The sequence below is a fragment of the Ammospiza nelsoni genome, chromosome 5, assembly GCF_027579445.1.
Source record: "Ammospiza nelsoni isolate bAmmNel1 chromosome 5, bAmmNel1.pri, whole genome shotgun sequence".
NCBI lineage: Eukaryota > Metazoa > Chordata > Aves > Passeriformes > Passerellidae > Ammospiza > Ammospiza nelsoni.
In genome coordinates, this window is record NC_080637.1 from 9354145 (window position 1) to 9380742 (window position 26598).

Sequence of the window (26598 nt, forward strand, 5' to 3'; positions counted from 1 at the left end):
TTCACCAAGTACTGAATTTTATTCAGACAGCAACATTTCTGTCCATATGACAGTGAGCCTATAGAAAGGACCAGCTCAAAATGAATATATCACTTAAACAGTGTCCTGAACTGTTCTGCATTACTTCTCAAGACATTAAATTAATCAAATGGTACTTGAATCTCATGCTCCCTAAAGTTCCTTTAAAGATTCTGCTGAAGTTCTTCCTCTTATGCATTATATTTTCCACATTCTGTTATCCCTTTTTCTGACTTTGTCTGGGGAAAGGCTGCTTTTTTGGGCAGCACTGTGGGGCCAACAGAAACCACTGGATTGCTTAAAATATTAGTCTCCTCAGTTTTTCTTGAGTTCTGATACTTGTGTGAGAATTTTTAGAGGACAACTTTTTTTCTTTTTTGACTGTCTGGTTTGATCTGATAATCTCATTCATTAAATTAACAATGTCTTGGAAAAGGTGGCTGAAAAAGCAGTTTGACTGTGGTATGGCAAAGTAAGGTCAGACCATTGATGCAAATAATTCTATTTCTATTTTCTGAATTTCATACTGCCTGGATTTTTTTATATTGTTAGTGTCCAGAATAATGATCACCAGCTGGAGTCTAAAACCATGATCAGAAGAGCAGCAAACGAGGCAGCAGCCTTAAGGCTGTGCAGCACCTGAAACATATGCTGCAGCTCACTGGCTGAACTATGAACTTATCTACAAGGAATATAGTTTTTAAGTAACCCTGTTTTGGCCTCATTTTTTTTTTTCTTGGGTTCCTGGTCATTCTTCAATTCTAAAGACATTTATTAGAAATCAGGGAGGGGATTTTTGCAAAATAAAATTGGTTACAGAGGTACATAGGAAACCATTACACCATTCTTTATTTTCCCATGTGCATTCTCCGGGTTGATTTTTATATTAGTTGCACCACACGTTCCTACATGCTTATACAGATATTAATGCCCCAATTACACAGGACTCAGATCAATACCATCTGGACATTTAAGATACTTAACTGAAGCTCTAATTTGACCTGTGCTGGCTCCATAATCAGTAAAGAGAAGAGGCTTCCCTTGAGAAGCACTTAGGTCACCTAAGATTTGAATTGCTGCTCTTTTTACTGCAGGATGTAGCCCTAAGGTGGGTATTTGATTAAGTCCTCTCAGTTAGAGAGAAGCAGCTCATCAAGTCTGTTGTGTGTCCCCTCTTCTCAAGGCTACAACACTGACTGGGACGGGTTTGTACAGTTCAGGCTTTGTGCAAAGCCCTGTGTGATCAGAGATTTTTGCCTGGAGAATGTGGGTTTACAACCCGGCTATGAAACTATAATAGATGGAAGCAGCTGCTTAGAAAGGGTTTAGTTTTCAATCTGCCAGTGAATTTTCCTTTGGGGGCTTTCCTTGTCATATGTTCCTTGAGAAAATACCGGTGTTTATATAAATGCACGGGATGTTTCTGTTACAATTAATATGGCTGTATAAACTGCCAAGCTGCTGTCTCTGAAAGAAGTTAACACAACACCTCTTATGAATGTTTTTGGTGTTGTTATCTCCTGTTATCTGGTCCTCATTATGTCTAGTTGGTAGGTGACCACTGCCATCTTCCATCCCTGCATTCCCTGAAAATGGTGCCTCTGGGACATTGCAATGCAGGAGATGAAGAATTTTGATAACATTTCTTGAAATCCTATTTTTTCACACCACTTTTATGTTTTCAAAGAAAGAAAAGTGAAAAAAAAATGTATTTTCTTCATGGGACTGCTTGGAGTAGGACCTTGAAGACAGCTATTCATTGGTCTGCTGTGGGTGCTGAGTGTCAAGGTCTGATAGCAAAATGTCAGTGTTTCCAAAGCAGAAGGATTATACCCTTGAATCTTTGGGTATCTATTTATTTAGTGTTCCCCTAGTTTTGCATCCCACTAATACTTGCTTTCTTTGTGAAATTTCCTAATCTGAAATATCTCGCTGGACTTTCACATGGGATCAGAAGTTCAGTTTACTCATATCCCTCTGGGGCCAGCTTCCCTAGTGGACCACATGAATTTGATATCAGAGAGGAAATTGAGAGAGACAAGATATTCTATTGTGATGCCATGCAAGGCTGTATTTCATTTTACATGCATGTTTTTTTTATTTACTTCTGCATTTGAACTGCATCTTCTACTCAACACTGGTTTTTATCCAAAACCAAACAAAACAAAACCTCTCCCCTCATTAAAGATATGTTCCAGTTAAGTCATGACTTATAGAAAAGAATACAAAACACTGGAATTACCAGGCATGCAAAGAAGTGCATGCATAGCACCACTTCCAAACTGAAATATCATAGCATCAGTCTGAAATAATTTACTTCGGGTTCCCCCCTCACATGCATAAACTGAAGTAATGCTAGGAAATGTATTGTCTTTTTGGTGTTGGTTTTCTTTTTGTTCAAATTCAAATGCATGTTCTCTGTTATGTTCTGTCACTGACTTTGGGTGTTTTCCCAGTGTGAGGATCTGAATACAAAAGGAAAAAATTGAAGAGTACTTTAATTTTCTTTCTGTTTAGGGAACCCAACAAGGGCTTCATGAAAAAATGAAGTTTTTCCTATTTGATTTTTTTTTTTTACCCTGGGGACAATTCTGTTCTCATTCCTTTCGCATACATCAGGATCATGATCCTTTATTGTATTTGAAATGATCCTAACAGAGTATTATAATAACATTTTTATGCTTTCCTAAAAAACGAAAATTGTAATTTGTGACATTTTTTGAACTGGGTTTTTTTTTTTTTTTTAATTTTTACAACAGCAACAGCTCTACATTGGCTCAGCCACTGGAGTTTCACAGCTTCCTTTGCACCGCTGTGATGTGTATGGAAAAGCTTGTGCTGAGTGTTGCCTTGCAAGGGACCCTTACTGTGCCTGGGATGGCTCCTCCTGCTCACGTTACTTCCCCACTGCCAAGAGGTAGGGACAGTTCTGCATGTCTGCATGGTTTGATATTTGTTTTAACTGATGGTCTCCATATGACCAGAGGGCTTTGGAGATTTTTTAGGGGATGGTTAACTGGAGCCCTTTCTCTTCCAAAGAAAACATCATTGTGGGAGCTACATGCAATATGAAGTCTTGGTTGATTTAAAGTGACCACTGCTACTTCTTGGGCTGGCTTAAAAAGCTCCTGTAAGAAAACATTCAGGCAAGAGTTGTCTCTGAAATTAGCTCCTAACTTTATATTCATTGGTAAACAGCAAAAAGAAAAAAAAATCATTTTCTCTAACATGGGGAGGGCACTCAAAATAAAAACAAAAAATCACTACTTGCCAAAGGAAGTTATCCTACATTTTCATGAATTCTGAGTCAAGAACAATACTTCTAAAATATTTGGACACTGATAGAAACTCGTCTTTTTTAGTGGTATATTACATTATTGTTATTATTCAAAAGTATAACTTGTATGTGCTGATGTGTGTCCAGGTGTTGCTGGATCAGACCAACCACTGTTCCACAGTCCCTCTGCACTAAAGGATTCAGAGATGCTAAAGGCTTTGCAATGCAAACATCGGTGGAAAGCTGACTCCCCAAATCAAAAATAAGAGTTTTATTAAAAACTTAAAAGTCTAGTTGCCTGATCTAAAGGTTTAGAGTACTAATTTCTTTGCTTCCTCTTGTCTTTGAAACGCTTTCTCTAACAGTATACAGCTAGTTACTGAAGAGCTCCTGGCTGTTGAAGTAGAAATTAGGAATAACTGAACTGGTAAACATTTGCAAATAGAAGCAGACACTGGTGTAGTTTAAGATTCCCTTGATAAACTGAGTAAAATAATAAAAAAGTGCTCACATTAAATTGAGTATGCCAGACATCTTGCACGTATGAAGAAACAAAGGATACAAGGATTTATATACATAAGAGTTTATATACATGAAATTAATTGTAGCAAATACTTAGTTGAGAGTGTCAGAATGCCAAATTCCAGGTTTTGGTCGGTTCTTGAGGGAGATGAAATGTGCTAAAGGGTGAGAAATTGTCACAGACGTTTCAGATGGAAGGAATTAAAATTTTGAGGTTTGCATTACAGTGTATCCTAAACAAATACTGATGACAAAAGCTGCTCATCAGGTTCTATTTTTGCACCAGGAAACAAAGTTAATAGGAGAAAAGCTTTTTATGAAATTCTTTAGAAAATAAAGGACCCATCCCAAGAGAAGAGCCAGTCAATTTTTCTCAGCTACATGGGCTAAATTCTTTTTTTTTTGCTGGTAGCATGGCAGTTTCTCTGGAAGAGGAAGGAAAGGAGAGGGAACAGTGAGGTTTCCAAGGACAGTCTGAAAGATTGATTTGTTCTGAAAAGTTCTTTAGTATTAGAAATCAATATGATTGAGTATTTTCTCTGAGCCCAAGGTGACAGTAAGATCAGGAGTCACTAAATCACTGTTTTCTGCTACTCTCCATCCCTGGACTTCATCTTTTCTCATCATTCTGAGCACAAATTCCTACTCCCAGCCAATCTCAAGATCCATAGAGCACATCATTCCTCTGCTTACACTGGTGGAAGAAATAGGGTCCTTGTCCTTATTGTTCCTTTGTTCCTTATCTCTCCAGCTTACTGCTGCAGATGGAGCTCACCTTGCCATCAGGGGTAAAGTGACTGGGACCTCTTACAAGGATTTAGGTGTGGGGGTTACTGGGGCCAAACTGGGTTGCACAGCTACAGGAAAAACTTGGGGTGCAGAATTTACTGTTCTGGAGGCCACTGTGACAGGAAAAGTTAGTGCTGGGAAGCTGGGATCTGACAAATGTGTAGGAAAAAGCTGCTGTCTCTGCCACTTGCCCTCAGTTCTTCCTTGGCAGCAGCAGCAGAGTAGAAGTCTGTGTTACTGGGAGAGAGGATCCTCTGTTCACCTGGTACCTGCAGCACCCATTGCCTCAAGCCAGCTTGGAGTGCATTGATGACAAAATCAGCATTGCTGGAAACAGTTTACATGTCAACATTTTCCTAATAATAAATTCTTGTCATTTTAGGCTCCAGAAATATTGGGAAAATGGATTCCTGAGGCAATTGTACAGATGTTTTATTCATAGTTGGGTTTAGGGTTTGCGTTTTGTTTGTTTCTTTTTTTCTACTTCTTTTTTTTTTTTTTTGGAGATTTTATAAGCCATGATTTTATTTGCTTTTCTTTCTTTGTGCATTTTACAAGTCTAAATGACAGTTCAGAGCTCCTGTAGTGTGACCACTTCACTTTACCCTGTGCAGATGTGTTCTGGTTCATATTTCATAAATCATTGTGTTGATACAATGGCGATATGTGCAACATTTTCCTGAAATCCCAACTAAACATTTCATTCAAACTCCATTGACAGTAATATGAGTCTTTCCACAGTTTTCCTTTTTACAAATTGCATCTATAAATATACTGGTTTAAAATTTAGGAAGGGGTAGCAAAATTTTATGGCTCCTTATATCTTGGGTGTGATTTTGTCATTGGTAATGAGTAATACGAAGATATTGGAAATTATGATTAATACATTTTTTAATCATATATCATTCAGCAGAAGATTCCTTCTTACTAAAGTGTTCTAAGATGTCCTAACTCATAATTCTAAAGAAGTTTTTATTCAGAAAAATATATTAAAATGTTTATCTAACTTTTTTTTTCTAAAAAGGAAAGCTTTTGCTGTACTTCAGGAAAATAGTTTCAGGTTTAACGTTTCGGTAGCTTTCAGTGGAAAAGAGTATGGTTAAAATCTTTCGGGAAAGAAGGCTCAGCTGTGCAGTTGTGCCTCTGTGAGAACCCTTGGTGTGAGCTGCTGCTGGGCTGTTAGTGAGAGCCTGCAAAGAGGGCTGGTGTGGAGAAGAGACGTGGTCTCTGCTGCAGAACAATGGCTTTTAAAAATGTGGGCTGCTGTCACAAGGGAGGGACCAACAAGGCTTTTTACAAGGCTACTTGACTTTTGCATATCCGTTGCTGGATAACCATAATCTGAAATCACAGCATTGTTCAGCAGCCTAATCCTCTTTGTTCTCCTCTAATTTTGCAAGCCCTCAGGCTTTCTCCGATTCCTAAAGTAAAGTAGTCACACTTGAAACACATCTTTGTTTGCCTGGTTCTTTTTCTCTTTCTTTTTCATATGAAGCGCTTTTCTTTGGCTCAGTTGAATTTTGTGTCACAGCTATTTAAACAAAACTAGGAGCAGACAAAGACAGAAAAACACATGCAAAACAAAACTGTATTAAAAAGCTCTCTTCAATGAAATACTACATTTTTTTTAGCACAGATCAACATGTTTTTCAAAAGAGCCAGTAGAATTCAAACTGGGAGAAGAATATACTGAGTTAAAAAGACATTCAATCAAAGGTAGAATTCAGACTCAAGCTACAAAAGAATATAAAAAAAAAATAAATGACATTTCAACATCTTTCTTTTGAAGTTTTTATTTTGTTTTTCCTGAAGACAATTGAGAACAGTTTTGTAAAAGGTTTTATGAGAAATGTTTCAGTGAAACCCATGGTAGCTGAAATGATCTATGTTTTTTAATTTAAATTTTGTAGAAAATACAGCACTTTACCATTCTTTGAAAGGCACCCATCTTAACATTTCATCTATGTAAAAGTTGCTGCAATACTGAAAGTATTCTGAACTTGCACAAATGAGTATTTTGATGCATGTTAAACCCTATGGTTTATATTTTAACGCTTCAGCAGTCCCTCTATCTGTGAATCAAGTAATGAATTTATCTATCACCAGTATTGCCCACACAGTTAAAATCAACTTCATATTTTATTTTATTTGGTATTTATTTAATACTAATAATTAGCATTGAACATTATTTATTTATTTAGTATCTTAGTGCAAGAGGTATTTACCAGTGTCTGAAGACTTCGCCTGTAAGTGTAAAGCCTGAGTCTACAAAATGATAATGATAATATAGTAGTAACAATATTATTTCCTTCCTAGTGTTGTTTAGGTGCACTTGTGGCCTCTGTAATTATAGAAATGCTCCATTTGGTGCTGTTGAGCACTGGGAAGGGCACTGACAGATTTCAATGTGATCTTTGCAGGCGCACCAGACGACAAGACATCAGAAACGGGGACCCGCTCACCCACTGCTCAGACCTGCAGCATCACAGTGAGTTATGGGCACCACTCAAGTGCATTTGTATGTAACCTACAGACTCTGCACAGGGTAGGACAGGAAGCATGTGAATGATTTGTTGGTGACAATTGTCTGGAACATCTGCAAAAGATGAATATAATATATCATTATCCCAATTTAGATAGCTTACAATGGCCTGGATCAGACGCTGAAGTCTTTTTTGGGTTTGGTTTTTTGGTTTTTTGGGGTTTTTTTTGTTTTCCTCAAATAAACAGTTTAAGCATTTTAATTTTCCTGCTTCTCTTCCCTGATAATACCATGCCATCACATTAGGCATATTATATCAGAAAAGAATTGTATTTTCTTCATGACATCAAGAAATATGTCCATGTTGCTGTACATAGTTTGCATAAGATGACAATAAAAAAATCAAATTACAAACCAAATGTGTTTGTAACCACCTTGGCAAAATATGGAGTGACCTTTATTGTAAGTGTCACACTGAAAGCTCTGAAGATCAGGATGTTCTTGCAGCAGGCATATACCCATGTGCTTTCAGCATGGGTTTTCTTAGATGTATTTTGGTTTGCTTTTTTTGTCAGCTGTTTCATTTTCACAGTGTATTGATCAGTTTCCTTTTCTGACTTGTTTGACTGACAAACTTCTCACAGTTACTGATTTGTTGCCAAACTTTTCAGAAGACCTTCACTCAGAAAATTAAAAATGTCCATTTTGCTGTAAGGGAAGGGAATGCTTAGGCAATGCTTCCCTCTGCTGGAAAAAAGTGATTCCTCATGATTGTGGCACATCTACAGGAACTTTTCACACAGAATATTCTGAGTTTGAAGGGACCCATTGAGTCCAGCTCTTAACTGAATGGCCCATACAGAGATCCTCATGCCCTAAACCATGATGTTAGTAGCACCATGCTCTAACCAACTGACCTAATCTCAGGGTTAAACCACTGGGAAAACAAGGAGGTGACTGAAAGTGGAGATACCTCAAAATCCTCATGTCCTTCCAGTCCATGTAATAGCAAAAATTATAAATAGTCCTAAATATTACTTTTATGTTAACGATAATTCACTACCAATAGTAATTTTCTCAATCTTTTGAAACTCAGAGCTGACATTATTATGGCTTTTCTTTTTACTTTTGATTGTCAGACTCAGGCCAAGTTACTCAGAGGGAAAAAGGAGTTTTAAAAGTGCATGAATAGACTCTGATCAGTATGTAGTTGTCACATTTTGAGAACTCATGAATGTACAACTAGTTTAGATTTGAGCTAGTCAATTGTGACTAGTAGAAAGGTCACAAATTTCCCATTGCATAATATCAGGTAATACTTACACAGTGAAGATAAGACCATCCTTATATTGGGATTGAGATTTTCAATTCCAGAATAGGAAAGTTTCACCAGGCACTAAACATTGATTTCAATACCGGCAGAAGCATTTCTTAGCTTTACATTTTTATTCTCTGAGTAAAACTGTGAGCTGGTCTACTACCACAGGTCTGTTCATTTTAATGTTCTGTAGAAGTCATGAGCCTTTGCTAGCTGTGCTTTATACAACTGTAGGTTTTTTCTTTATTTTCACAGATGCAAAAAGCATTTCAAAACACTTCATGTTTATGTCCTCCCATATTTGGTAAACATATTTGTCTGAAAAAGGTACTTTCTGTCCAAAGAGAAGAGAGTATTCCAGTTTCACAGCAGTACAGAAATGCAGTTTTTTCCCTGATACAGTCATGAGAGCTCCAGGTCTGGACAAAGTTATATGGTACACCTGATCAAAATGAGTTTTAGTACAGCTTTGCCAAAATGAGCAGAGCAAATATGAAACAAGATAAGACAGCATTAGAAGGATCAGTACATTACAGAAAATAGTGAGGGAATGCAGTTCTGGATCCTAGACATGAAGGATACACAGTCATAATACTTAAAGAATGGTTTAGATTGGTTTGAAAAGAAATTTTCTCTAAATCACTTGAGTTGTAACATCTATATTTACTTGTCATTTACTATGTTCATACATAGTACAGATGACTTCATGGCCTATAAATTTCCTATGCCAACTTATGCTGAGTTTTTTCCTTATTTGTGACCAATAGTTCCCTGTACAACAGATGAAGAATTGGTTTTGTCTATAACCAAAAAAAGCTTAAGATTAATTTCTTTTACTACTTGTCTACAGATGCATTTAGGAAGTGCCAATTGATTCTCCATGTGAACCAACAAAACCATGAAAAAAGAATATTGTCTTAATGTATATCTTTTAAGGACATTGCAGAAACCAACTTTGCAATCTGTCTGAAGCAATAATATTTTTAATAAAGTTTATGTAGTGTTTTCAGCTGCTCTTCGGTGCAAATGTATAAGTATAAAATGACTGCACAGCAATATTAGAGAGAGCTGAGGAGCCTTCACTGTACAACTGCCCAGACATTATTGTTTAAATCTAAAAGTGTGGTCACCCTTGTGGCAGCTAAACGAGAATGTTACATAAAGTGTAACATACTAGAGCTATCAAGAAATAATAAAGTTTGGGGTTTTCTGAAGAAGAACTTGTTAAAGGAGAGGTGGGTTTTTTTTTTTAACATGATTCATCCCAGAGGAAGTTCAAAGAATCACTCTGAATTAAACTGTATTGTGAGATTCATTCATCTGCAGAGCAATCTTGGTACAAGTACTTAGCCTTTCATACCTCTTCAGTTATGTCACAAATTATGTACTTAAAGGATATTTATCAGGGTAGTAAACTGATACTGCTGTTGGGTTCATTTTGGGAATTACTGCTTTCAGGCAGGATTTTGGGCTGAATTTCATTACCAACTTCTATAATTTTCTAATTCCTCCAGCTGCTTTTCTGAACTTCTCAGACTTTCATTCTTCCATCCAGTCTCTTCATCTTCTCAGTCCCAAAGCTTCACTCTGATCCTGTGATTGCTTACTTATTGCATCATTGCTTACTTTCTTGCACTCCATGTGCTCAATATTTTGTGAACTTCACAGACATTTCTGGACCTGCCTTCTGCTCCTTCAAATCATGGAAATGGAAATTGAAGGCTCTCTAAAAGGCTTCCTCTCTCATTGTGTGTCTGTCACTCATATTGTGTTTTCTGTAGCTGTGAAAAAATGTAAAGAGGACTTCACCCACTTTTCATGGTGTTCTCTAACACACTAGAATATCATAGACCAGATCCAAGGAAACAGAAATTTAAAATGGTGCCAGAGTGCACATTTTCTAATAAAACTCATTACTAGATTCTCAGATACTAAGAAAGTTTTCCAGCATAAACTTCTCTACATACTTAAAAATATTCTGCTGCTCCTGGGCCACAGGACTTTTACAAAAGAAATACCTGGTTCTGTACTTTTTACCAATATTTATGATTTAGAAAACTGCCTGCCCTGGATCTAATGAGAACAGTGTAACATGTGCTCTGCCCCTGTGTAATTCACTTAACTAAGCCATGTTCAGGAAAATATAATGAAGTGGAGCTGCAAGCCCCCTAATGAGTAATCTGCTGGTTAAATCATCCTTTTAGGTTGCTGAAGATGAGGACCCACAGTTCACTTAGGCTTAGAAATTTGGCTTGACATTCCTACTCCCAATGCAAATATCCAAACTATGGGATTGCTGTTGTTGGAGATGGGAGCCTGGGAATTGAGGAACTGAGACAGAGCGTGCATCCTAGGGTGGAATCTCTGTGTTTCCATTCTTTATTATGGAAGCCTGTAAATCACTGTTTCCCAGAAACACATCACTGGAGCAGTAACATATGTGTCCCAGGCTATAAAAGGGAATATTTTCTACTGTCTTATGCTGAAGGCCTGTATGTGCTGTCTGTTGTGGATCCCAGTTCAGATATCAAACAGCTTTTCTCTGCATGAGGATATCTGGCTGCCTGTTCAATCATGTGAATTTTGTTCCTTAAGTAGAGCATCTGGCTTGAAACAGAGGAGTTCAGTACATCAGCCATTCACAGTGTTAAATCTGGACCCATCAGTTACCATTTCCAATCTTTATCTTATCACTTCTAACTTTATTCAGTCAATATTTTCACATACTTCAGTTCTTCTGTTTCAATAAATTCACCTGTGCTCCATCCACCTCACCACCTTGTCTATATTCTATTACAGCTGTTTTACCTTTCTTTTGCTCCTTTGTTTCTAATTCACGCCTTCACTGCTCCCTATCTTCCTGACCCACAGCTGTACTGACATTCTTCACAGGAATATGGTTTATGAGAGATGTCATAAAAGTTTTTTCACTCAGTTTTTAATAGAACACCCCATTCACTTGGTTAAAAGGTCCACAATCCAGCAGAGAAGGGCAAGCAAACCCATTTCCTATTTGTTTAGTGTTAATAGGCCATCTGATGTTTTATGAGAACTGGGCAAGCACCATTCTGCTCCACATCCCTTTTGCCATCCTCTCCCAGGCTGAAAGTCATTATTGAAAGTCACATGTGATTCTGTATCAGCATAAGTCAGGAGCTCAATTTTACTTTTACCTTTGTCACGGCCATCTAACAAACAGCCTGTGTTTGCTAAACAACATGGTCAGTAGAACAAAGGCAGAGTTGGGAGCTAACAAAACTTGACAAAGGATTTCTCTTTAAATAGGGTTTTAAATAGACATAATTTTCCTGTTAAAGCATATCAAAACAGTGCTAAAAATGTGAAAAACTTTTCAAACATGAAAAATGGAAAGAAAGACAAAGAATGGCAAAGACTCGGGATACCCCATGAGATCAACACAGTGTTCAACAGCCTACCCACCCCTTCCTCCTCATCTACTCTTCAGGATTACTGTTCTGTTGTCACTTAAGTCCATACCAGCATTTCAAAGAGCTAAGGTGGAGAGTTGAAACATGATGCCTGAAAGCCTCTGTGGTATTGGAGAAGAATCAAATACCATATAAGTCCTATAGCTATGTGATATTTCCCGCAAGTTGATTAATATCTTGAAACATTGTTGTTACAAAAGGAAGTAATTTATTTAACTTTCTTTTTCCCCTCCCATAATGTCTGGTTTATTAACCTCCTTACATTTCCATAAATTATATCAGTATGAGAGGAAATGATTAATTGAAGATCGTTTCCTCAAAAACATTATTCCTGATCATTAACAGTTTCAGCAAACTGCAGTGCCATATAATCTAAAAACATTATTCTACTTTTAAATAGCCTCATGTTTTATTACTTTGCTCTAAAGTATTATGACCATAGAGCCCAGGAGGCATCATTACAAACATTCTGCAACTACACCCTGAGTTTTCTCGTTGCATACAGTTTGCTATTAAAAATTCCAGTCATGTCCTAGATGTTTTCCTTGATGAATAATAATGAGGCTTACAAAAAATTTCACTATTAAATTCATTAACTTCACATATTGAGATGTTAACAGCTGGTAGGATTTAAAATACAATTAAAAAAAACCAAACAAAACAATAAACTAAAAACATACCATGGGTCCTTACAAAGATAGAGGTGTTGATGGAGATTTTTCAAACAGTATACTAATATGGGGAATTTTTTTTTTAAGTTTTTATCTTTAAACACTTTAAAGAAGTCCAAATTCTAAAAAAAAATTACATAGCAATTAAGGGTTATTAAGTTTCATGGGATTTTTTTTTCTTTTTTTTTTCATGCTTTGCAGATAACCCAAGTGGTCAGGTCCTGGAGGAGAAGATTATCTATGGAGTAGAGAACAGCAGCACTTTCCTTGAGTGCAGCCCGAAATCTCAGCGTGCTGTAATCTACTGGCAATTCCAGAAGCAAAACGATGATCGCAAAGAAGAGGTACAGTAGAAAAAGAAAAACAAAGAGATGCAACTAATTTTCTCTGTAAAGGCAGACTTCAGTCTGAGTCCTTCCCAGAATAATTTTAGTTGAGCAGAATTTTTCTGTAATATATGATTTTCATTGTTCTTCAGCATATTCTCACTCTTATTACCATAAAATCCTCTAAGGTCCTTAATAGGTTTTACAGATTGTTACAGCAGAAAGCATTCATATCCTCCCCTTGCTCAGACTCCCTGCAAAACACACTGGTTTGCATCAGAGATCCCAGAAAAAAAGCTAGAATTCCATCTAACTGTCACCTGAAACATCACACAAAGATTATCCCAATTTAAATATCACAAGGCCTTAAAATTGCCTTTGAAAAAAAGCTTAACTGCTTTCCCCTGATCATATTGTTTGACTGAAGCACACACTGGCAGGAGCATCCCATGTGCTGCATGCTCTGAGACTTCACTGCAGATAACAGAGTCTGAATGAAGAACTGAGAACTGTAGTGGACACAAGAGTATGGAAACTTTTCTTTTCACCAAAAGCAGTATTCAGAGAGGCTGAAACACTTATTTCCCTGTTTGTATTACACTAAGCTGATACTTTTTCTCCTTTTCTTGTCACTGGCATTCTTATATTATTAATCATCCAAGTGTTCAAGTTGTATCAAGCCAGGTCACAAACATCTTAGGAGAACAGTCTACTCTGGTAGGTACTGAGGTCAAGCTAGGGAACAAAAACTGTTTTGTTGCCTTGAAGTATTTGTAAGTATACATACATATATTTAAAGCATGTTCAGAATCATTACATTAGCTGCTTTAAATATTTTTGTTTTGTTGGAATAAGTAGTAAATTATTAAGAATTTATACTTGGTGAGAGAACAGCAAACAGGTCTGTGCCTTTTCTGTCTACAGCAACATGTGCATTCAGAGAATGAAGTTCCATTGTAGATATGAATTAATTCAGGAAAAAAACCCCCTGTATTTTAAACTGTTGCTTTTTGAATAGTAAAATTTTTAGATTTGATCCTTAGTTGCTTGTTTGTAAATTTTCCACTTAGGCAGAACCCACTACTATGCATGAGGGTTTTTGTAATAAGGAACAACAGGAAGACAAAGAACCTTTCCTGCAAATGGACCTAGATTTGACTAACAGATAACAGATACTAACCTCAGTAATACAGCCAAATGAATCCATGTTTACTCCGCTGATTACAGGCTCAGATCTTCTGTAATCTTTCCAGCAACTCCATCTGACATTGTTGAAACAGATCTTTGTTCATCAGCAGTAGTTACTAAGGAGTAAATTCCTATTTCCCCAAACTCTTGGCATTATATCAGTTTTTTCAAAATATTTGAGCCTTTCATGGTAACAGATGACTGGCAAAGGGTTTTCCATTTTTGTGGGTTTGGGCATTCTTGGCCAGTTAAAAGGAGCAGTAATAAAGAAGTAGCATGGTTAGAGGATAATGTAGCACATGCGTGAAAAATAACCATTGAAATGACCACTTTTTCCCAATACAGATAAAAGTGGGTGACCACATGATCCGGACAGAACAGGGCCTGTTGCTACGCAGCCTTCACCGGAGGGACTCTGGTGTTTATTTCTGCCATGCTGTGGAGCACGGCTTCATGCAGACCCTGCTCAAGGTGACCCTCGAGGTCATCGACAACGACCACCTGGAAGAGCTGCTCCACAAAGAAGAGGATGGTGACGGCTCCAAGATCAAGGATGCCACCAACAGCATGACCCCCAGCCAGAAGATCTGGTACAGAGACTTCATGCAGCTGATCAACCACCCCAATCTCAACTCCATGGATGAGTTCTGTGAGCAGGTTTGGAAAAGAGACCGCAAACAGCGCCGGCAGCGGCCTGCCAACGCGCAGGTGAACACAAATAAGTGGAAGCACCTACAAGAGAATAAAAAAGGTAGAAACAGGAGGACCCATGAATTTGAGAGGGCACCACGTAGTGTCTGAGCTACATTACCTCTAGGAACCTCATCCAAGTAGAAACTTGTATAGACAGATAACTGGAAAAAAATGCAATATTCATGAACCTTTTCATGGCATTATGTGGATGTTTACAAGAGTGGAAAGTTCAAACAATTTCCACTAGGTTTAAAAAAATCCATTTCTAATTTTCCTTGCAAGTCCTTCCTCTCTGCTCTGATTCTAAGACCAGAAAGACCAGAGTTTCAAGGATGATAACTCACCTGGACCTAGGTTACTGCTCAAAAACTTCTGCAAGTATTCAGCAGGCAAGTTTTGCTTTCTCTTTTGATGGAGATATAAAGAAAATAGTGTATTTCATGCTGTCATCTTACAGGAAAGAAAAACAAGCCCCACCTTTCATCATCAGCACTACCACTTCTAGACTTATATAAAACTGCATGAACTCATTAAGCTGATGAATGTCGAAACACGTGATTGGACACAAGGATTTTGTTCTTGTTTTGTCTACCAGTTCTCCTGTTTATATGTGCTAGAAGAGGAAAAGCAACACTGAATGAGATTGATTGTGGGAATCTGAACAACATAAGCCATCCATCATCTGGAAGAAAAAAATGTGGAGTACACTGGCCTACTACTGATGACTTCTTTCAGCTTTGATCTAAAGATGTATTTTATTAAAAGTATAATTTAAATGTACCATGAAAAAATATGCAGCAAACATTAGCTCCTTTCTAAAATAGATTAGACTTTTTGTCTTAGAAATATTGTACTTTCTAATTATTGGTTTAGAGGAAAAAAGACAACTTCCAATTATGACTGCTTTACTCTTTTGTTTGGGAAAACTTCCAGGGGAGCTGGTCACACTGCAGTTAGCCTCCTCCCCTGTCAATAATCTATATGACATGTAACTTCAAAGCAATTTTAAACTAAGCTATTTTAACATGAAAGTCACTGTATAGCATGGAAGTATTCTGCATTCTGTTTTTCTAAGTATGGTATTTGAAATTATTCAACTTGTTAATACCTTGCTATAGACTGAACCAATGAAGAGGAGAGCATTGATTTTCAGTTGTATATTTTTTTTAATTAAAAAAAAACAAATAGCATTAAAATACCCTCTGCTAATTACACTCTTGCTTTCTTGGTTCATATTTGTGAATGCTAATATTTAAATACTGATGCTCATAGACTGTCATATACCCATGAGCAAAGCTCACATTCAGTTTAAGGAGTTGTGTTCCCAGCTCTGTGGTAGAGATTTGTCCACACTACTGACTCTCAGTGCTCTGTTCTTTCTGTGGGCCAGATCACCAAAATGCACAGAAACAGCACTAGGCCACCTAAATAACAACCCCAAAGCCAGGTCCCCATTTTAAGACCTGAGGGAGAATTTTACCTGTGGGTGAAATCTGCTGAAGTAGTAAATAGGTGACGTTCAGCTTAAAGACTAGTTTATGCTAACAGAAAATTTGGTCCTGCACTTCTGTATTATTCTATATACAGAAGAGCAACAGAGTAAAACAGACAATGTACTTGCATCATGAGTGTCAGTTTAGGGTTATAAGTAGTGGATTGATTCACCTCAGCACAGATGTGCCTTTGGTCCCCAGTTCTATGGTGTCCAGTTCTTTTGAGATCATCTTTCTCCAGCCTCCCATATTTTATCTTGGTAGAGTCTGTAAATGACATAATTTCAAGTAATGTCATTGTGGGGAAAATTACTAGAACAAAATCCTTAGCTTGCTAAAGGAGCTTTTATATAAAAGTGTGTCTGCACTGATGACTGATCTGTTTTGTTGTTATTCACTCTGTGGTATTTAATTTATCAATTTATTGCTACACTATCAACCAGCCTTATCAGATAGAATATAACACAACTGCTGTGACAGCATCTCTCGCAATGTGCCCCAGCCTCCTTGCCACTCACTAACTCAAGTATCCTTCTGCTTAGTGAAGCCTTGGCTTCTTGCCTATTGGATTAGAAATTGGATTTTCACTAACAGCTGAGTTACTTCAGTCCCCTTTGAATTCTTTGGAGGGGATGAACTTGCAGGATTCTTTTGTCATTTAATTCTTCGGGAAAAAAGTCATTGAATAGGCTAGGACAAGGCTGTAGGGCCATGATTTAAGAAAGCACTTGGGAATTTGTTTTTAAAGCAGCTTTAAGTCTCTCTTATGCTTAACCTGACTCTTGTGAACTTCAGTATGCTGGTAAATTCCCATTATTGCATGATGTGCTGAACATGGATGAATTAAAACATATGTTCGACTATGTACTTTTCTGTACAGAAGTATTCATTTTTCAGCTCAGTTTATGGTTAATTTCTGAGCACTGTTGTCAGATGAATTATTTAATTTTAATCACAGAACATTCTTTAGCCTTTTGTGAAGGGCTGTTTTCTACTATCTAGTTACTACAATACTCTTTCTTACAAAAGGAAACAGTTTTAAAATAAACCTCAGAGAATTCAGTGGGAAAATTTCAGATTGATTTCAATAGACCCCAAATCACTTTGATTCCTTTTTTACAGATTCATGGAATTGCTATGTAACTTTTTTTTCTTCCATGTTCAGAGCAACTGGTTCTATAGAAACTCCTCAAAAAAAAAAAAGAAACAAAACCATCCTCTTTTACAATGCCTGAAGAGTAAACATATTAAATAAAATCAGAATTCCAAGATATGTTTTTCTATACTGAGAAAGATAATCTGTGGGAACAAAATTACGGAAGTTGCAGCATTTTTACCCTGACCTGGCAGTCTCATTGAACAATTGATATGATCATATCTTACAAACTTCAGCCCAGTCCTCACTGACATGAGTAGTCTTGTTTAAGTTTTTGTATTTGTTTATATAAAGAAGAGGGCAAAAGATCAAGCCAACAGTGGAAATTTTTGATTTTTTAGGTTCATGTTATGGTCAAGTTAAAGCAACATTTAATACTGATGTGAACTTCTTTTCAAAAAGCCTAGGCCTTAATGAATTAATGTATAGAAAGATGCCCTGCAGCTTCAGTAAGATTCATATCCCCATTTATATCATTATTGTTAAAAGCAACATAAAGTTTGAAAATAAAGATTAAAATGGTATTTCTGTAAATGGCCAATAAAACCCCTTAAACCTCTAGTTACAGACTTTAGAAGTAAGTAAAAAGTTGTGTTTAAGCTGGAGAGAAATAAAGGATTTCATTTATAACCAGAAAGATCTATTTTCATTGTTTTAAGGTATCCATCTGCAAGGAACAAAAATATATTTAATCTTATTCTTATACTCTTTGCACTTGCACAGATCACTGAAATGGGAATTCGTTCTATGGCTCCTAAAAACTGTATGGTTATGTTAAACTATAATATCAAACTGAGAAAACATGCATCTTTGCAAAACAAAGTTAAATCTTCATGACCCAATAAAGTCACTATGTAAAAAAAATTAAATTAAATGCATGTGAATGCGCATTTACTGTTCCTTTTTATGTATTATTTAGTGAATATCAATGGTATGTGTTTAATAGTTCAGTTTTTGCTACCTACACATTAGTCAAAAGAGATGTAAATATTTTTGACTAGGTAAGGAGGTACAGTGTAAAGTACTGTTATCTAGAGGTACTCCATTTCGGTGTGTTCAGCAAAATACTAAAATGCAAGATTTTGCCACACAGGTGATAAGGTGGTTTATTTGCTATACCAGTGTCTGAGTTGTGTGCTTGTTCTTTAAACACATTCCTCACTGGGTAGTAAATAATTCCACTTCTGTATTTATCACTTCAATTCAGATGGGAACTAGAAAACTGGAGAGAAAGTGTAATGAAACTGCTGCTGTAAATTATTTCTTTTAGCATGTATTCAGTTGTTAAATAAACATTTCTTCCAAATATTTGAAGTTCAGTGTCTTGACTGTTTACACGGAAATGTGCCCTGTAACCTTCATGAGCATATGGAGTGCATTGTTGCCAATATAATGCTATCAATGTGTATGAGTTCTGTTTATTAGGCCAGAAGGATTGCTATTAGTATTAGTGGCATTTTTTGTTTCTTTTTTTGAAGGCTACAAACTAATAAGCCTGAAATGAAAGGCATGAACTTATCTTCAGCCTATCTTTTGGCACAGCTGCTGAGCTTGTGCAGATAAAGCCACACATATACACACACCCCCACTCTCCACTCTGCCCATGAACCAAACTGTAAATCAGCCTGGAAGCCGTGTGAATATGAGCAAGTTGCTGTACTTGATGAAATTTCACTCTGTGCAATGCTAATGGCTCAGGACAGCTATGCTGCTTCCCTTTGGAAACTTGCACAGACAGCAAGTGGAATAAATCAGGTTCTGTCTGTTACCAACGTACTCTTGTATCCTTAGGTAAACTTAGCAGCTGTTTGGAAGTGCTTAGGGGCTCCATCTAAAAGTAATATGCTGTTGCACTAAGCATTGTGCAAACAGCTAATAAGACAAATGGCTGTTCTGGAAAGCATGAAGTTTAAATACACTAGACAAGGAGTGGAGGAAGGAAAGTATCATTATTTCTATTTGGCACATACAAAACTGAAGAATCAACCAGTAGTACTGAGCTGTCACTAATCCATTCAGCCTCACCATGCTCCTTCCTGTAGAGCAAGGATACATAGAGGAGTCTAGTTCAAAAGGATGCTGTAAGGGAATTTTATGGCTACTGCTGTTTTCTGAAATTGCAAATAAGCCTTCAGCAGCAGCCAAGCGACTCAGTGGGTCACAAAAGATGCTGCAAATACAAAAAGGACAAAATTAATATCACGAGCCATGAATCTGCTAATTGGAAAAGCAATAACATTGTATTTCTGTGACCAGTGCATAGCTTAGAAATTCAAAGGAAGAGCCTTGTTTCTGGATGCAGCCACACTGTGTCCTTTGCTAGAATTCCCTGCAGAGCACAGCTGAGTGTCCTCTGTTACTACTCTATACATTGCCAGGACCTACATACAATACCCAGCGGCCACCTTCAATGACAATGAGTGGGAAGAAAGAAGAAATATTTAAGATATAATGCATATATGTTCTTATATATAAATGCACAGATATGTAGATATACATTTAAACAGCCAGCTTTCACTGAGATGAAATCCTCTTTTCTCTTAAGGATTTGAGGCTCTAGATGTAATTCTAGTACATCTCTAAATATGCTTGGTGGCTTTGACTGTAAATTGTTATAAATGTTTCCTCTGTGAAGACTGAAATACACTATTCTCTTTCCTTACAGGTCACATTCACTGAGCTCCCCATCAAACATCAATTTAATGGCAAAGTTATGGTGGTTTATTTCCAAAGCATAAAACAAAGGGACTATTATCCCTAGAATGCTCAGTAACAGGATACAAGCAGATCAGAGTAATAGTGATTCAGCCAGCTTCTTTGCTCCCCATAAATACTTGCATGAAAGGCTGGAGCAGCTTCATAGAAAACCTAGAAACTGTGGAGAAGAGGCCTTATTCGAGACTTTTTTGTCCTGGAATTTATAAAAGATTGACATTTTAGAGAACTTCAGGATAATCCAAGCTAAATCCCAAAGCTCTAGTGAAGCAGTATCCAAACTGTAAAAGTTTCACTTAGCTTAAGAAAACCAACTACCATTTCTCTCTTAGCAATTTTTCACCCCTCAGGAAATGGGCTTCTGCTTATCTCAATATTAACCTGAATAAGTAATTTTATGGTTTCTACAGGCCTTGTTGAAGGTTACACTCTTCAACACACCTGAGGAACCCCATTTCTGACAACCAGCCAACCTTGAGCTGCTTCTCTTGTGACATGTGTTAATACTAGGCCTAAAAACATCCTGTTCTCATGCACAGGTACAAAATCAGGCCTTGGTGGGCAGCAAAAACATGTCTTCATTGAGCTATGAGGTACCATGTGAGAAGATTCCTGTCAGGAAAATTCAAGGGATGGAAAGTTTCTGGTCTGGGGGCAGTAAGGGGTCTCTGAGGACATGCCAGCCAGAGCCTGACCTCTATATCCAGGACAGGGCAGGCAAGGGGACAGAAGCGGCAGCTCCAGTCTTGGCCTCAGGCACATCTCCCGAGCATCAGCCCCCAGGTGGATCTGGCTTGACACGGCCTGTGGCGTCAAGTGTTTTTAAAAGCATTTATGTTGGTTCTGTTGTAAAGTTTTTTATCCTTTGTATAAGTTTAAGAAATGGTTTGATCCTTGGTTTCCCCCATGTAATCCCCTCAGAATGGTTTCTCCCCAAGTTATTTGCCACCTATTTTTCCCGTCAGTGGCTTGTCCCTCAAAATGATTGCTTCTTTGTTCCTCCCCCTATGCCCTTATTAGTTTCTTTCCTCCCTCATGGTGCTGCCCACTTCCCCTGTCTGTCATTGTAACCACTCCCCCTTAATTCCGAGAATTTTCTGTATCAATCTTCCCTAACTTGAGATATGATTTGCCTCTAGAGCTTCTTCCCTCCCCTATGTGATCCTTATAGGCTCAGCTGTGTCTCTCACTCCTCCCCTGACCTTTGCCTATTGGTTACTTTATGTCTCCTCCTATCATTCCCACTCTCATTATCAGTGCCTCCCCAAAGCTCTCTCCCTTGATACTTGTCCTTGGTTTTGTCTGGGAATAAAGTTTCATTGGTATGTACACGGACGTCTGCTCTCTCCTTCCTTCGCCTCGGGACTTCGTAGCCACACTCTTGCCTGTGCCACCCACGCCACAGACAGCACCGTTACCCACAGGTTCCCTGAGGAGAGCCCGGGGTGGCTGATCTTGTGGTCCTCTCTGGTCACAAAGGGGACAGCTAGCCAGCATTTATCCAGCTCCTGCGGCCGCAGAGCGAGCTTGTTGTAGAGCTTGTTATACAATGGCCCATGGGCTGGGCTGTGTGGGTTTGGAGATGGAATCCTGCAGCCTCTCTGGGGCAGGCACTGAGTGTCTGAGGCTGTGGGCAGGGTGGGATGAGCTCTGGAGTGGGCTGGGGCATTAGGGCTCCTGAGTTCAGTCAGGTGTACCTGGTGCTTGCAGCTAAGGAGACTCAAACACCCTTCCTGAATTGCTTTAATCACCTGAGGTCACTTGTCTGCCACATTCAGAGTCAGTTGTCTGCTTTCTGAAAGTCTACAGTAAATCAACAGTACTGTAACAGCACAATTTGCTTCCAATTGGATTGGATCGGGTTAGTTGATGTTGAAATAAAAAGGTAAATTTACACCAGACAGTTACTAAGAATTAATGTACACAGGATTATAACACTTTTTCTTTAATCAGAGACAATGAAGGTCTGGCCTTCTCCCCATGTGCGGGCCTGCCAGGTCTGCCTGTGCACAGCCACGTTCCACGGAGCTGTGTCTGAGGCACCTGGGACGGGTTTTGAAAGGATAAATCTGATTTCATGAACAGGCCCAGTAGTTTTTCAGGCCATTCCACCTTACAGTAAATTAAATCTGGTCCTGTGTCCCGGGAAAAAAAGTTTTCATTTTTCAACATGGGGTACCCCTGCAACCTGTATTACTTTTATGCTTTATCCTAATACATTGTATTAATTTCTCTGTGAGTTTCATGGTCGTGTTTTCTTCTAAGCAGGTTAACATGAATTATGATTGTTTATGCAGAGGCAAATGGAGATGCATGTTTCTGCATGGAAAAAGGATAAAGAGACTATGGTAATTCTATTAGATCTGCTACATCAAGTAAATATCAAATATGACTTGAACTTCTCATTTCTTCATTTCTTGCTATAGCTGCAGGCAGGAGAGGAAAAGGGCAGTCAAAAGAAATAAAGACATTTCAGCTATGTTCTGCAGTCATGATTTCCTTAAGCCCTTAAGTTTCATATGTCACTTTTTTTCTGCCCTTGTAGCACTGCATAGAGAGCATGCATTCCTACAAACTGCTTTTGCTGAACAATACCACGCTGAATAGCTCCATAAATCAGAACAAAGAGACTGTGCCAGTTCCTCTGAAGGAGGCTTAACTTACCTCTTCTGTTTGTTATTTTTATTATTATAGCAAGACTGCTGCTTCTGTTTCTGCAAGGGTTTTGTCAGCACTTTTATTCTAAAGCTCTATTGTTAGGGCTTTATAAATTTGTCTACAAGTTAAAGATTTTAAGTATCAGCTTTTAATCAACAAATAATTTTACAGTTCCTTGCTGTAAATTGCTAGACAATTATCAAAATTCCATTTTGAAAACAAGCTAAAAAATATTACAACTTTAGCCATGTCAGGTAGTTGTTTTAGTGACTGCACTACAAAAAATTATGAGTGGTATAAAGCTTAGTAAGTATAATGAACAGCTGCTCACCTGGCTGGATTTTGTGTTGTTTTCGAAACATCTGTGTACTTATCAGAAGTCCTGAATGAGACAGCAGCTTAAGCACATTCTTCTCTAATTATTTGTGTCTTAATCACATGTGGCTGTTCCTAAGGTGTGTCCTGGACTCGAATGTTTTCTTGCTTCATGCCTGTCTCTTCATTTAAGCTGAATTTAGTTGCTGTTCTATGTGAAGATAATGTGGACCCAGTTCTTTCCCCAGTTGAATAGATGTCTGATGTCCAGTAGAGATGAATAAGACTGATTGTGCTGTTTTGCATTCTAGACAGTTTAGGAGAAATTATGGTTTTTGCGCTGTAGTATTTGAAATTTAAAGGCTGGAACTGATCTGGATCTGTTAGAACCCTGTGGAATTTTTCACTGTATTTCTCTTTAGTAATGAAAGATATGCACATACCACTCTTATAAACATGCCAATGCTTCTAGAAATCAGCAAGTTGTATTTTTTGTCTTTAATGCTAACCAGTATACTTAGCTAGACCCTCACCCAAATAAATAAAGCTGTGTGCTCCACCACCATTTCTGTTGACTGGAATCCATCAAACAGTCAGGGTACTGAAAGGTATGAATTCAGTCCTTGTGCTATTCACTATGGCTCAAAATGTTACTTATGAAAGCTTAACAGTTCGATGCCAGTGTAAAGCAATTGAATATAACAGGGCTTCAAGCTATGATAAATGTCTCACATCTGTATCTGTGATCTTCACAAGCTGGAGGGGGAGAAATGGCTGAATGTAGGAAAATTAAACTACTTGTAGTTAAGTTCACAGTTGCATGTCAAAACAGCAGACAAAATGCAGCTGAGAAAATCATCTTTGGACACAGGATGGATCACAGGCATGCTTGGCATATAATGTTTGTCTCCTAGAAATTCTCCTGTTTGGCATCTACTCTGCTTGCACAATATGTTGGCAGTTGTACATACTGTTGCCTGACAGAGAAGTATTTCTGCAAATATTTGGATCTATTGTTAACACTAAATCCTTTTTTTTAGCTCTTGGATTTGGAAGAAGCTGAAACCTTAAGTAGAGCTCCAGGGATATTTCCAGGTCATCACAAATTACAGTTTGCTTGTAATCTCTGTGTAAATCATGAAAAATCTTTCTAGAACCATTAAAGGGTTAGAGGTGGTCTATGGATGGAAATGAAAAATACCACAACACAATATATGGATTTTTTTAATGAGAAAATATTTAAAAACCATCATTTTAGTGTAATAGGGAATAAGAACACAAAATGCAGTTTCCCTTTTAAGTCTCACTGTCTTCTATATTTTATTTTATTTTATTTTTAAAGCTAGAAACATTTTTTTATATTTCATTGTTTTATATTTATATTCACAAGTATAAATGTTGCTTCTATTACAAGCATTGAACATTTTTGTGTTCCTTGCAAGCCAGTAAAAATAAATGCCACTAGGAAAAGAAATGCTTACCAAGTCTGTAAAATAGAATGTATAACTGTTAAACCTTGACTCTTACACTAGTTTGGGTCAATTAGATTTATATTGTAGAACCAGCGCATATACCACAGAGGTAATGTGATCTGTTGAGGAATACTCACTCTTTTTCTCCAGGCAAGGCAGTGTACTACTATTTCCTCCCTTCAACTGACTTCCCAAAGTGGAAGTTAATTTGTTAGTGCCAAGGAATTGCATTCTTAATCCTTTATTCCAATGATTCCTACCAGGCAGCTGATCCTGAATGAAGCCTGCAATATTTTACCTCTGTCACTCCTTCAAGCCAGGAATTTACCCCACCACCAGAGATCTCCATAAGAATTTATCCAAATCATCAAAACAGTATCAGAATTACAATGCTAAAAGAATTAAAAATATGAAATATTTCCAAAATAAATACAAGAAGCAGTTAGAATTACTGGTAACCTCTTTAGACCCAGTTTTCTATTAGAAGGTTAAAGGGATACATGCTCATGCACAGGGCTCTTCCAGTTCATTCAAGTATTATAGGCATAAGGAACTGCTAAAACCCAGGAAAAGTTCTTGGAAGCTACTGAAATCTGCTTCCATCATAGCTCTTGGAAATTGCACCATTGTCTTCAATGGAACAGGATCAATCCAGGATTTGCATTTCCTACCATGAGTCACTAAAAGCAATGGCTTGAGGCATTCAAAGTCAGGTTCTGTATGGAAACCTGTTTTGGTAGTGACTTAAAAGAAGGAGGTGCAGAAACAGTGTTTCTATGAAATTAAATGAAGCTGCATTTTATTTTAGAAAACGAACTTGCTACGGATAAGACATACTTTAGTCCTGATTTTGCATTTGAATTTTAGGTACAATGGCAAGAAACGTTAATTTGAACACCCTATTTGATTCGCATGAAAGTTTACGTTTTTTTTTACTCACTCTGGGTTGTATGGCAGTCTGTGGTCGCTCAGAAAGGTGACTGACAACACTTTCAACACCATACAATCACCCTCCAGATCTCTTGCAGAAGATCTTGATATTTGAAATAGACTTGGAGAAGAAAACTGAAGAGAACTGTCAGTTTCTCATATAAACACCTCCAGGGAGTATAAGCTTCTAATATTACCAAGAAGGATATTTTCACATCATAAAAAGAGCTCAGACTGAATTTTAAGCCAACTGTTTCAAGTCTGGATTTTTTTCTTGCAGCATCTTCTCGGGAATGATGCGTTATAAGAATGGATTAATATAAAAAGTACAATACCTGTCTTAAATAATTGATGTGTGTCACTCAGTTCCATGTTTCAGAAGAGAAGTACAAGTTGCCTCAGAGAAAAACTGTTCTTCAAGGGTAGTAAGGAGATAAGCTACTCACAGGAGTACTTTGTTCCTGGTGTTCATCATAAGGATACCTTATGATCGAAGTTTTCAAGGACAGTTTTCTCTTTCTGGAGGAATGTGGAAATGTAGGTTGTTTGGATCTGTTCAGGGCTGTTCATTCAGTTAGAGTTATATATAATCATGTTAGAGCTTTGAGAAGCTGAAATAAATCTGCAACACATTAATTAGCTTGTGGGTCATTATGAAGGTAATGTAAACCAATGTTTCCTCATGCTGGACTGCATATCTTTTTGGATAACATGGTAAATTTCTGTATTATTTTTATGAAGTATGTGTGTCTTTGTTTATCTCTTTCATCAGATAAATGGTGGTTTAGGCTAAAAATGTCTTCACTGAGTGGATTGTCAAGATTCAGAACAGGCTTCAAAGGGAAGTGCTTGGAGTTGTTAAATCCCTGGAGTTATTTAAAAAGATTTGTAGATGTGGTGATTAGGGAGGTGGTTTAGTGGTGGACTTGGCAGGATTTGGTTTGCAGTTGGACTTTACAAAAAGACATTTTTCAGCCTCAATTACTCCACAGTTCTATAAATTCTAAGTTGCAAAGCTTCGTTATTAGGACCCAAGAATTCCTTCTTAACTCTTCATAAAATAAGAGCATAATGAACAGTGATCTTGCCCAACAACCTGTCTGAAACACTGGTAGAAAGTCAATTG

At 37.6% G+C, this 26598-nt stretch overlaps 1 protein-coding gene across 1 annotated transcript in view; it reads left to right on the forward strand.

Annotated features, from left to right (window-relative positions):
• The window catches only part of SEMA3A (semaphorin 3A), a 165407-nt gene extending 146719 nt beyond the window's left edge, over positions 1 to 18688 (forward strand). Inside the window, exons 14-17 of the mRNA XM_059471669.1 lie at positions 2778 to 2935; positions 7027 to 7094; positions 12728 to 12870; positions 14386 to 18688. Of these exons, the coding sequence (XP_059327652.1) occupies positions 2778 to 2935; positions 7027 to 7094; positions 12728 to 12870; positions 14386 to 14841 (825 nt within the window). The 3' untranslated portion in view covers positions 14842 to 18688. The remainder of the gene's footprint in view (positions 1 to 2777; positions 2936 to 7026; positions 7095 to 12727; positions 12871 to 14385) is intronic.
• Positions 18689 to 26598: the final 7910 nt, after the last annotated feature.